The 12,838-nt window shown below is 43.0% G+C and overlaps 1 protein-coding gene across 1 annotated transcript in view; it reads right to left on the bottom strand.

Annotated features, from left to right (window-relative positions):
- LOC308631406 (E3 ubiquitin-protein ligase RNF213-like) overlaps positions 1–1,981 on the bottom strand; it is a gene marked incomplete at both ends in the record, with an annotated part of 277,493 nt that extends 275,512 nt beyond the window's left edge. The window contains 5 exon segments of the mRNA XM_081262610.1: positions 659–792; positions 1,045–1,178; positions 1,267–1,406; positions 1,498–1,586; positions 1,787–1,981. Of these exon segments, the coding sequence (XP_081118736.1) occupies positions 659–792; positions 1,045–1,178; positions 1,267–1,406; positions 1,498–1,586; positions 1,787–1,981 (692 nt within the window).
- Positions 1,982–12,838: the final 10,857 nt, after the last annotated feature.

Here is a 12,838-nt window from a genome sequence, read left to right as displayed (position 1 = left end):
TCATCCTCCTGTATGGTCCATCTCCCTGCTGGGTACTGCTGGCTTCCTGCAGCTGTGCCAGGCTCCCTTATCCTCTGGGCCTCAGCATTTGAGCTGCTTCTACTAACAACCCTGAGGAATCTCACAGAGGATTCACTGAGCCTGGGGAGTTGAAAAAAAAAAACAATCTTTATTTTTCTTTTTTTGCAGTGCTGGAACCTAGGATGTTGAACATGCTGTCAAGTGCTCTACCCCTGAGCCATGTCCCCAGCCTTTTTTCACATTTTATTTTGAGACAGGATCTCTCTAATTTGTTGAGTCTGTCCTTAACCTTGCAATCCTCCTGTCTCAGCCTCCTGAGTTGCTGGGATTATAGGTGTGCCTGCCATGCTGGCTAGATCAGTGTTTTTTTCTAAGGGCGAGGGCCTGAGGAAACTTTCCAGAATGTTTGAAGTGTTATTTAGATTGGTGGATGCACAGGAGGGACATTTAAAGTATTTCTCTGTATTCAAACATTACCTGAAACACAAATACTTAAAATATCTGCAGAAAAGGGGGGCCTTGGGTTCCACTCACACCCCTATGGCCTTCTTCTTTCCCAGAGTTTCTGGCTCTCTGAATCATGTCCTGTCCTGTCTTGATCCCTAAGGGTGCAGACACACTGGACCATCCAGCTCACTGGAGAATGTCCCCTGCATTCACCTGTTGCCTCAGGATGGAGAAGTACTGGAAGCCCTTTAGGTCAGCAGCCAGTTGAGGGTGGAGCACCAGCACCTGTGGACAGATGTGCTCCAGTCCAGGGCACAGGTCCTCCTGCCCAACATGCAGGGTGGGCAGCCTAACTGGAAAAGCCTGAGCATCTGGAAAAGGTCATTTCACCTCCATACAGGTAAGTGGAGGGAGGGCAGCCTGCCCAGGGGGGCTGCTGTCAGGGGAGGGATCTCTACATGAACAGCCTCCAAAGAGAACTGACAGCAGGGGGAGTGTGTTCTGGAGGACTGGTGGAAGGTGAAGGTCAAGCAGGTTGGGAACCCAGGTCAGAGGCAGGGGTCAGACCATGCCTACCTGTAGGCCCACTAGGACCAGGGCAGCACCCTGCCTGTGGAAGTCCTCCAGGAGGTTGCTGAGCCCCAGCACCATGGTGTAGTCGATGCTGGAGATGTGGGTGTATTCAAGGACAACGCAATGCTGTGGGGATCCTGGGGGGGGGCAGGACACTCTGTCACCCCAGTGAAGTTGTCAGGGTGGCAGGACTCACATGCCCCTGGTGGGCAGGGAAAGCCATACTTGGAGCACTATAGTCCTTGTTGAAGCAGACAGCAGGGTGGTATGGGGCCCAATGCCTACTGGGGACCTTCTGTGTGTCAACCTCATGAATGTAGGAGTGGAAAAGCATCTCCCTGATGGCTGGGTCTGGGTCTTGGGCCCTGAAAGCCAGGGCAGGGGAACAGAAGACAGTGGAAATGAGGGAATCCGGGGCTTAAAGTGACCTCAGCCTAGACATATACATTTGAAGGCCTGTTTAATATTGCCTCCCATAGGGCCTCAATGGCAGGGAAGTGCAGGTCACTGGCCAGATCCAGGACAATAACTGGCTCCTTTAGCACCTGGGAAGGCAGAGGGAAGGGATTGAGTCCTGGAGGCAGGTTGGACACAGCCTCTGCCAGGCCTTGCTTGTCCCAAGCTGGAAGCCTAAGTCAGTAGGCAGCGCTGGGACCTAGGATGTTGCACTGGAGGAACAGCAGGGGTACTGGCAGGAGGCCAGGCACTGTGGAGACTGCAGTGGTGCACAACAAGAGGATGTCACCTTCAGCAGTGACCGCAGTTGCTCCATTAACTCAGACACCAGGACAGCCTGGCTGAGGAGTCCCACCATTGAGTGCTCATCCCTGGCCCACACCTGGCTCTTGGGCCTGACTATGGAGTGCAGGAGGATGAGTGAGGACACCAGAGTGCCAGCCAGGACGCTGTACTGGACCTCCCAAAAGCACAGCAGGAACATGATGCAGAGCGGTAGCAGGTCCAGTCCCAGGAGAGCAGTCTGCTGAGAGGTGCCTCTGCTCCCAGGCTCTGCTACCAACTGAGCCTAATGTACCCTACATTCAGCAGGACAGCCTCTGATCCTCACATGTGGAGCAATGGTGGTCATGGACCCACAGCAGCCCCAGAGGCCTCCGATCTGGAGCCTTGGGGGCAGAAGCCACAGGCCACAGCTGGTACACAGGCATTGGACAGAGGAAAACCTCCCTGTGCCTGAGGTTCAGGCAAGACCCGCCTGGGCCTTCCCTCAAGGGACCTCAGAGGGAGGGGAGCAGCAGGCCTGTCAAGGGGACATCAAAGGCCCAGTAGAGGAGTCTGTGGGGACCACAAACCCCCAGACTTGCAGGTCTTCTTCTCTGAGGAGGTGTCCTGAAGGTAAAGTGCAGCCCCAGAGTCCCCCCAATATATGTGACTCAGAAATTTTCCACCTCCCTGAGCCTCAGTGTCCCTCAGAAGACCAATATATTGCACACAGGTGCATTAATGCATTCCAAATCTACTCTAAAGATGATACATAAAGGTATGTGAAAGCCCTAGAACACAATAAAATAACTACTCTTTTCATTTGGTGACTCCCTGGGGCCATGGGAAGGAAGCCTCATAATCTGCATAAGTTTTTACACTTCTTCAGTAAGTAAAACATAACATATTTGTAGGGATGAGGGGTTAAGTATGTCCTCACATGCATTTTTTTTTTAGCACTGGAGATTGCACCCCAGGGCCTCACACAGGCTAGGCAAGGGCTCTTCCTGAGCCACACGCTAGCCCTTTCTATTTTGACAGAAGATTGCTAAGAGCCACAGCCAAGTAATATGATGCATGGCATTTTTGGTTGAAAGGTGATGCCAGCTAGCCATTGAGATGATATGATTATGTTAAGATTTGCATTCATATGGATATTGGACTCCTGCTGTTCACCTTGGCCTGCTACGGGACTCCTGGAGAGTTCCCATTGGTTGGGGAAGGGAATTCTGGGGGAGGAACTTGTTCTGGGGTTCCGGGAGAACACCGCGTGTGTGGATCGGGTTCTTCCCAGGCATGTATGGGGTATTGGCGGCAGTTTAAAAAATAAAGTTTGTTCCTGCTTGAGTGGCTCGTGATTTTGTGCCCAGCCAGACTGCGGCAGAAGATTTGCTAAATTTGCCCAGCTGCTCTCCCACTTGCCATCTCCTGAATGAGCCTTCTAAGTGGCTGGGATGATAGGTTTGGCCACCATCATCTGGCCCATTATATACTCTTAACACTATAGTGTCATGAAGATCTTGGTATCAAAGAGTGGGGCCACATCCATGATGATAATGGTGGCCAGCACAGTCTTGGGGATGCAGTAGAAGAGTGAGGTTAGATAGTCCAGTGACAGCAGCACTAGCACACCTGGGGGTAGGCATCACTCAGGGGCCAGGGTCCTGGCTAGAGGGCCTCACAGCCTCCCCTATGAGGTGGGGAACAAGCACTGACACCGGGCACCCCAACAACCCCAGGGACACAGAGCCATGCACAGCAGCAAACTCTGTGGTCTGCTAAGCAGGACACCCCTTCAACTGTGGGCTGCCTCTCTCCTCCCCATGCCCACTTTAGGGACATAGTCAAAGCCATTGAGGCCCATCAAGAGTTGTGTTCAAACCACCAGCCTTCCTTTACCAAAAAGGGGTCAGAAAGCCCAAGTGCTCTCTGAGGGCCCCCTGCTTTGTCTTCCACCCCACCCACATACTGGCTGGGCAATGCTTCCCTCTATTTGGCCACTACTCAAGGACAATCTGTGAGGTCTGGGCTTGGCCCCAAGACCAACTTGTCGGGGCAGAGCCTCAGTCCTCCTTCCTCCACTATTGGGAATTAACTTAGGCACTATCATGCTTGTGCACTACTATGCAGGCACACCTGCATGTGCTTGGAATTTTCAATACTAAGCACAGATCAGGGTGCTCAGATACTACCCTAAAGGCAGGCATGACCCCCCACCCCCACCGTGCTGCAGACACAGTCAGAGCTGACATGGGGTAGTCAGAAGGCCAGGTGGACTGTGACAGGGAGAATGAGAAAGGGTCCAATGTGGGCAAAGCACCTGGCTAGGGGAAAAGGGTCCTTGGGCTGGGTACTCCCTGAAAGAGGAGAGAAGGAAGGACACAATCACTCAATGCCCAAAGTTGCTGGTGACTGCTTAGTAAGAGATGGGGGAGCCCAGCCCACTGGTGAGGCCTGGGGAGAAAAGGAGGCTTGCAGAAGGGGGAGATGGAAACAAGAGCAAGGCCAGGGAGATTCAGGGAGTGACCTGGACCTGCATCTGACACCTGCCTTGGGAAGGAAAATGCAAGCCACATTCTTCCTCCAGTTTGCCCAAGATGATTCCAGCTTGTTGAAGGAAGAGGAACCAGGAATGGAACCCAGGGCCTCATGCATGCCAGGCAAGCACCCTACCACCAAGCCAGCCCCTGGCCCTAGTTTCACCTTTATAAAGTAATTCTGGCCCCAGCTTGCCATGGGGCTCAATCACCTCCAGAAGGGGAATGGCAGAGGGAGGCAGTACCTGTAGGATATAGCTGCCAGCATCCACAGGGGCTACACTAAGGTCCTCTCAACCCCTCCTCTGCTCTGCCCCACCAAAGTGAAGGACAAGCTATCTCCCCCAGGTGGCAGTGACTGACCACATGGGACAGCCCAGGCCCACAGCCTCACCGGGGCCAAGAACCATCAGCCCATGGTAACCCCAAGTTGCCTCATCAGCATCCATCCTCCCAGGGCCTTCACAACCACCATAGTTTCCCCTATTCTAAAACCCATGATGTTGGGCAAAGGTTCAAGGCCTGCCCTGAACACCCTCACTCTTGATGGTTTCCAGTCCAGAACAGAACTCCGCTGCCACTAACAGGACAGTCCCTCCTCACCTCTTGCTTTCTGTGGGACCTGTGCCAGCCTCTCCCTGTGTACCAGCTGGGAATTGTTGGCCTATTTCAGATCAGAAAGCACACATCCCCCCTCAACAACCTCAATTTTGTGACCTCCCCTTATCAGCACTGTTTGGGCTGCAGCCAGGAACTCTTGCCCCTTTGTGAAGTTTTTGGGCTAAAGTTCTATGTTGCTGCTGCTGCTGTGGATTGGATGCTATGTTCTTGGTTGATTGGTATGAGCAGCTTAGAATAAAGTTGTAAGGCCTGCTGGCTGGTGCTTGGGAGGGCTGGTGTGGCTTTCCTCAGCCTCAGTTCAACACTTTCATTTTACTGATAAACATCAAGAAGAAGCAAGTACCATGTACTGAAGAAGAGTCAGAGCCCGAGTTTGAATGAACGCAGTGCTTTTGCTTGAACCTAAGTTGTTTTAGTCAGTACAGCAGGGAGATAGCAACAAAGTGTTTCAAAACTGAATGTCACATTTGAATCCTGAACTACTGAGAATTAAGGAATGTCCTTCAGTCATTTCCACTCTGCCTGAGCCTTCTTACAGCCTATAGAGCACAAAGCAGTGATAGAATTCATTTTTTATTCGCTTTTTATGCTTTCTATGAGACTCATTTTTGACTTTATTTTCTGTACATTTTGCAATTAAAACCTCAATTATGATATGATTTGAAACAGCTCAAGAGAAAAATATTTAATATTAATTTGATAGTATTTAAGATGATCGAATTCATCAAATATCCTAAGTTAATTCCTTTCCTTTATAAAAACAGTCATTGTTATTTTCTTTGACCTCCCTCATCTGCCCCATCCTGGGTCTTTTTAATAATTATTTAATGATTCCAAACAAGCAATAGCTGCCCACAGATCAAATGGTATTTTATAAACTAAAATCAGAATCAAGAAATTTCAAAGCAAAACCTTTCCCATAGATAAAAAGCTTACCAACCTTCAGAGTCACAAGTAACATCGACATGAGTGCGTAATTAATTGGACTACCACAGTTCTCTGTAGAAACCTGAACTTCAGCATCCTCAGCCCCAAGACCAGGAGGGGAGAAAGATCAACACAAGTCAGAGCAGCTTCATGAACAAGGAGAGATGTGTAGAGGAATCGCTTGGATTGACATGCTGCTTGATTAGTTAATGATTACCCCTCAGTCTCTTTACCTGAAGAAATTGTATGTCACCAGTAGGTCACAAAGTTTTCTATTTTAATTTTTAAATCAATTTATTTTTTCATTTTCCACATTTTTATTGATGCATTATAATTGTACAAAATGATGGGATTTGTTGTCTCATATCCATACATATACAAAATATAACAGTATAATTTGGTCAATATTACTCCCCAACCTGTTCCCCTTCATCACCTTCTCCCACCTGCTAATGATTTCCCTTTAATTCCATTAAATTCCAGCCCTCAAACTTCCTTTTCCATTCTTCTCTCTTGTTTCCACGTATGAGAGAAAACATATGAATGACCTTTGACCTTCCAAGATTGGTTATTTCATTTAATATAATGGTTTCACCCATTTTCCTGCAAATGACATAATTTCATTTTTCTTTATCGCTGCATAAAACTCCATTGTGTATATATACCACATTCTCTTTATCCATTCATCAGTTGAAGTACAGGTAGGCTGGATGCATACTTTGGCTATACTATAAACATGCTATGTGTGTATCACTGTAGTACAATGATTTATGATTCTTTAGGAGAAATACTGAGGAGTGGTGTACTGGGTCATATGGTGATTTCATGACTAGTATTTTGAAGATTCTCCACTCTGATTTCCATATCTACAACAGTGAAAAAGTGTTACATTTTTCCACATCCTCTCCAGAATTTCTTTTGGTTTATATTCTTTTTTGTTGTTGTTGTTCACTAAAAATAAAATAATTCATTTAATTAATATTAAAGCATAACATGAAGCATAACAAAATTATCACATGCAATGTTCCACTAACATTAAATACAATTAAAAATATTACAAAATATTAAATATTTTAATATTAAAATATTTAAAATAATACAAAATCAAAAGCTAGGTAAGATTTGATATAACATGAGGAGTGTGCTTGTCTGCTCAGCAGCTCATTCTGGTCTAGAGCACAGGAAGATAATGCTACTGAATACCTGCAGCTAGCTGTTATGAATGGTCGTAATAATAGGATACTCTATCTACTTAGTAAAGGAAAGTCTTCCTCTATATTAATCCAAAATGCTGACAAACTTAGAGTACTATAATCATTCTTGTATGTATATGAAGAAGGAAGCTTCAATAATTCATCTTCTTCTTCAGGTACTAAGTTTAATTCAATTATTGATTTAGAGTATTGAAAAGAAAATGGAAAAGCAAACTGTTTCCCCTTAATATCTAAAATTTCTCTTCTGGAAAGAAATGGCTTAAATTTTAAGATAGAAAAGTGAGATGCACCAATACATATAATTTCATTTCCTTCAAATTGTTTTCTTAATAATATTCTCTTCAATATGTTGTAAAAACCTTGGGAACATGTATTAGTTAGGACGATTAATTTTAAGCCTTGCTTTTCATGATAACAATCTCTTTTGGAATGCTTGGATACATTCAACATGTTGGAAAATATCACGGTTCCCCTGTAGTTTTAAACACAGTTCATTAAAATGCCAAAATATCAGTTAAATATGCCAATTTCATTACACAAAAATAATCTTCAAACATATTGGCTAAATGAGATTTTTTTTCAATGAGAAAACTGTGAATCTCATTCTTGAGTTTATAAACTCTGGTTAGATTTTTCCCTTGAGACAACTAATGAATTTTAGTATGATACAGTAAGTGGGTGTGATTGGTTTCAATTTCTGAATAAAGTCTTCCAAGAAGTCAGCTATTCAGGGAGCTATCTTTAGAGAATAACATTTACTGCATTTTTCAATACTTCCATGAGATTCTTTGGAATTTCTCTGGATGCTAAAGCTTCACAATATATAGAACAATAATTCCATGCAGCACCATTAGTAGTAACTTTCAACAAGTTTTTAATTACTCTGCTGTGTTTTCCAGTTATGTTTGCTGTTCCACCACTTGTAATTCTTGTACACTTCTTCCAGTTTAGTTTATATTGAACAACAGTGCACTTTTGCAATCCTGTAAAAATATCTAATTCACTTAAATGAGAGGTTAAATTTAAAAAGCACAAAAAATCATTCATGCAATCATCCTGCCATGCATACTTGGCTAAACTAAAAGCTGTATAAATTGTGCAGCTTCCTATATCAATACTTTCATCCAGCTGGACTGCAAAATCTACACCAGATCACAACTGCATAAGAAGTGTTGATTCTAAATGTTCTGCAATAGTACAATGTGGAGAGATATTGTGTTGTCACTAGGTATAGTTTTTAATTTATTGTCTGACTTATCAAATATTGTACATACTATATCCAATTATCTGAAAGGATAATTATTTCAGCAGCTGTATGAGCTATTTTCTCTTTTGCCACATGAAATGCAACTAAATATTATGAGTGTAAGTCTTTCTCACTAACAGCAGGAGGACAAAGAAGAAATTGTGTTGATAACTTTATGTCTTTTTTCTTTCTTTGAAAACATTCAAGAGGCTTATCAATAAGTTCAGCATGCTGAGTTTCTAAGTGTCTCTTTAATTTTAAAGGTTTTATGTTTTCATTTACAATAAAATTATTACAAACAACACAATGAGGGCTATCATTTTCAAATGTTTTTCACATTTGATAAAACCATATTTTAAGGGGCTGGGGAAGTGGCTCAAGCGGTAGCACGCTCGCCTGGCATGCGTGCGGCCCGGGTTCGATCCTCAGCACCACATACCAACAAAGATGTTGTGTCCGCCGAGAACTAAAAAATAAATATTAAAAATTCTCTTCTCTCTCTCTCTCTCCTCTCTCACTCTCTCTTTAAAAAAAAAATTCTCTCACTCTCTCTCCTCTCTCACACTCTCTTTAAAAAAAAAACCATATTTTAAATAATTTTCACAATCACACCTTGTACTTACTTTTTTTTGAAATGTGACTCAAATAAAGTTAAATTTGGAAGATTACAGTCAATATTTTTCTAAATATCATCAACGTTCACACTTCCAGATGCAGAAAATGCTTCTTTATATTTCATCTCATTACTCCTCTTTCTTATAATAAATAAATGATGCATTTTAACAGTAATTTGTTCTAGTTTGATTAAAATGATATAATTGCTAGTAATTCAACAACAACAAACAAAGGAAAAAATACATAGCCTAAAGATAACATCTTTCCAAAAAATGTACTCAAAATTTGAAAATGAATCTCACATTTCACATCTAGTTGGAAGTCATGGTAATATAAAGCCAGACTGCACATTAACCTTGCCATGATGGACATCAGGTAGTACCCATAAGCAAATGACTGAAAGCCATTCCTTAGTCAATATACACTCTACCCATTCATATCCCTTCTATCAAATACCTTTCTCACATATTGAATTGGACTTCAGTATTCCTAGAGATGTGCATAATTTAGACAAAGTATCTACACAAAACATTCTAGTATTTTTATTTTCTTTTAAAAATATTCAGTTACGCACAGAATTGATTTCATGACTCATTAATGGGTAATACACATACTATGAAAAACATCGGTAAAAAGACAATTTGTAACATATTCTGTGTTGGTGAATTCAGTATCTGCTTGATGATGAAAAGAAACTACTGGATCTGCTAGGCTAGATGTTATTGGCTTGTCCAGGAACTTCTTGAAGTGGTAGGAACATGAATTAGATTTTCATTCCTGATACTTTTTTGATAGGAAGAGTTCTTGAGAATGCCAGTTATGGTCAGATACATTGAGGATCCAATGAGGTTTTCCATGGCTAGCCCAACTATCAGGTTGGAGCTGATAATAACATTCTATGGAACTTTCCTGAAATGCATGCTTGACCTCCAGCCACCACTACTCAGCCTGGCCTAGTGCTGACAGCTTCACATTTCACCAGTGCAATGGCAGCTTAATGGGTTTTTCATTTATTATTGTTGGTACTCTCCATGACTGCCACTCCAACTGGTATGAGATGAAATCTCAGTGTAGTTTGAGATTTCATTTTTCTAATTGCTAATGATGTTGAACATTTTTTCAGACATTTGTGGCCATTCGTATTTCTTCTTTTGAGAAGTATCTGTTAATTCATTTTCTTGTTTATGAATTGGATTGTTTGTTTTGCTACTGTTACATTTGTTGAGCTCCTTATATATTCTAGGTATTAATCCTCTGACAGAAGAGTACTTAGCAAAGATTTTCTCCCATCTGTGGATTCTCTCTTCATATTCCAAATTTCTTCCTTTGTTGTGCAGAAGATTTTTAATTTGATGTCATCCCATGTATTAGCTCCTAGAAGTATTTCCTGAGCATCCATCTGGGGTCCTATTGAGAAAGTCATTGCCTAAAAGCTGTAGTTGCATAGTTCCTGGTCAAAGTCCAAGGTCTTTGATCCATATTGAATTGATTTTGTGCAGGGTCAGAGATAGGGTCTAGTGTCATTTTTTTTACATACAAACAGTTGTCCCAGCAGCATTTATTTAAAAGGTTGTGTTTTCTCCAATGTATGCTTTTGGCACCTTTGTCAAGGATCAGATGACTGTACCTATGTGGGTCTGTCTCTGTGCCTTCTAGATTCTATTCCATTGTTCTGTGGATCTGTTTTTAGGCTAATACCAGATAGTTTTTGAAACTGTAGTTAAAAAAAAAAAAAACTGTAGCATAATTTGAAGTCAGGTATTGTGATGCCTCCAGCATTGCTTTTTTGACTTAAATTTGCTTTGGCTCTTCTGGGTCTTTTATTCTTCCAAATGAATATGAGTACTGTTTTTTCCTAATTCTATGAAGAAAGTAATTGGTATTTTGATGGAAATTGCATTGAATCTGTATATTTTGATAATATACTTATGCCTATGAACATGAGAGGTCTTTCCATCTCCTGAGGTCTTTTTCAATTTCTTTCTTCAATATTATATAGTTTTCATGTAGAAGTCTTTCACCTCTGTGGTTAGATTTATTCCTAGGTATTTTATTTTATTCTAGTTTTTGAGGCTATTGTGAATGGAATTGTTTTCCTGATTTCTTTCTTAGCAGATTAATTGTTGGTATACAGAAAAGTTATTGTGTTTTTCATTTTCAAGATTTTGTCTTAGTTCTTTTCCAATATCTCTATCTCCTTATTGAATTTCTCATTCATATCCTGTACTGACTTTCTTAATTCATCCAATTGTTTTCCTGCATTCTTTTTAAATTCATTTATCATTTATATACTCGTTCTTTGGTATTTCATCCAAGTCAATGTGTGTGGGGGGTTATTTGCTGTTGAATTATGAAATTTAGGAGGTATCATGCTTCGTTGTTTTTTCACATTTCTTGTATTCCTGTGTTGGGATTTATGCATCTATTCGGATGGATTTCTCTTCCACTTATATGTGTGGGTCTTTTTAGGTCACAGCCTTCACTTGCCAATGTGTCCTACAGTGTCCTAGATTGAGATCTCCTTGTAGGTATGCTATTCATAGCCTTTATGTTAATACTCTATTTTTGCTATAGCTGTGGATGTCCATGAGTGGGACCTGAGGACTCACCAACTTAATTCTTACTTTGGCTGTGTCATTAGTTTGGGTTTTTGTCCCTTCTATTCTTTTTATTAAAGTACAATGGAAGTTTGAGTATCACTAATTTGCATGTGGGACAAGGTGCTCTGTCTTTTGGCTGAATTTAGTTCACCAGCAGAGTCTCTACCTAGTAAACTTCTAGTGTCCCTGTAAGTTCCCAGCATATCACAGAATAGGGGGAAACAATAGCAACAACCAGTGCAAACGATATACAGCAATAAAATCAATAACTTGAGGATCCAACATGGCTTCGGGCGGAGAGGCAGTGCTTTCAATACCCCCTCAGTGATGGGGTCAGAAAGACGCATAGATAACGCTTAGATTCTACCAAGGGAGAATCTCCTAGCAAAATTCCACTGAAGAGAGACTGGCTGGGAACTACTAGGATTTTTTAAAGTGACAGTTTGCCCCAGATGAGCGAATTCCTGCCATGAGACACAGAGGTCCAGATCCACCAGCTGCTGTCTGCACGCCGCGCGCGGCTGCCCGCCTGCCCACCTGCAGCCAATGTGACTGGGTCCCTCTAGCCTCTGAGACGCAGCTTGGCAGGAAGAGGTCTTTAGCCAAGCCTTCATGAAACAGTGAGCCAGGAGCTGAGGCCAACCAGGGAGGGACCAGTCCCACCCCTCCCTTCGGACACTCCGGCAAGGAGCCTGGGACCCGCCATAGCAGAGAGGTGACATCATTGGAGTTCAGCTGACAGAATTCCTTCCCAGCAGAATCCAATTTAGCAGGTGTGTGACTCCCACCCCATCCAGATACAAGCAGCCAGGAAACCTCAGGGATCTCTCAGGGGGCGTGTCTGTAGGGAAGCAGAGGGGATTCCTGACCCCCAACCCCCCATATCACCAGCGGCGACTCCCAAGGTCTTAGCCGCCAGTTTACCACAGCACTGGGGCTTAAATGGGACACACAGTGGGGCTGCAAGTGTAACTAGATCTCTGGGGAACCACTTCTGGTGAACAGGACATGGCTGGCTGGCTGACAGGAGGAAGGGGGGGAAGGGCCAGAGAAGTGAAACGGCTCTGGACTGACAAGACTGAGAGACTCCCAGGAGACGCCTTACAAGGATTGCTATCGGCAGGTAGAGGGCAGAAGCTCCGCTCGGAGGGCACAGCTCTGCCTACTGGGAGAGAAGAAAATGGATCTCTAAGACTTCAATTTTTTTTCTTCTTCTCTCTCTGTTCCTTTCTCCCCCTTTCCTTCTTTCTCTCTTTCTTTCCAGTTTCAAGTTTTATTGTTCTTTTCATTCTCCTCTAATCTATCTATCTCTCTCTC

This window comes from Spermophilus citellus (assembly GCF_964194105.1).
Source record: "Spermophilus citellus genome assembly, chromosome: 12".
NCBI lineage: Eukaryota > Metazoa > Chordata > Mammalia > Rodentia > Sciuridae > Spermophilus > Spermophilus citellus.
The sequence above is the reverse complement of the archived record's forward strand: the minus strand, read 5'-3'. Positions and strand labels throughout refer to the sequence as shown.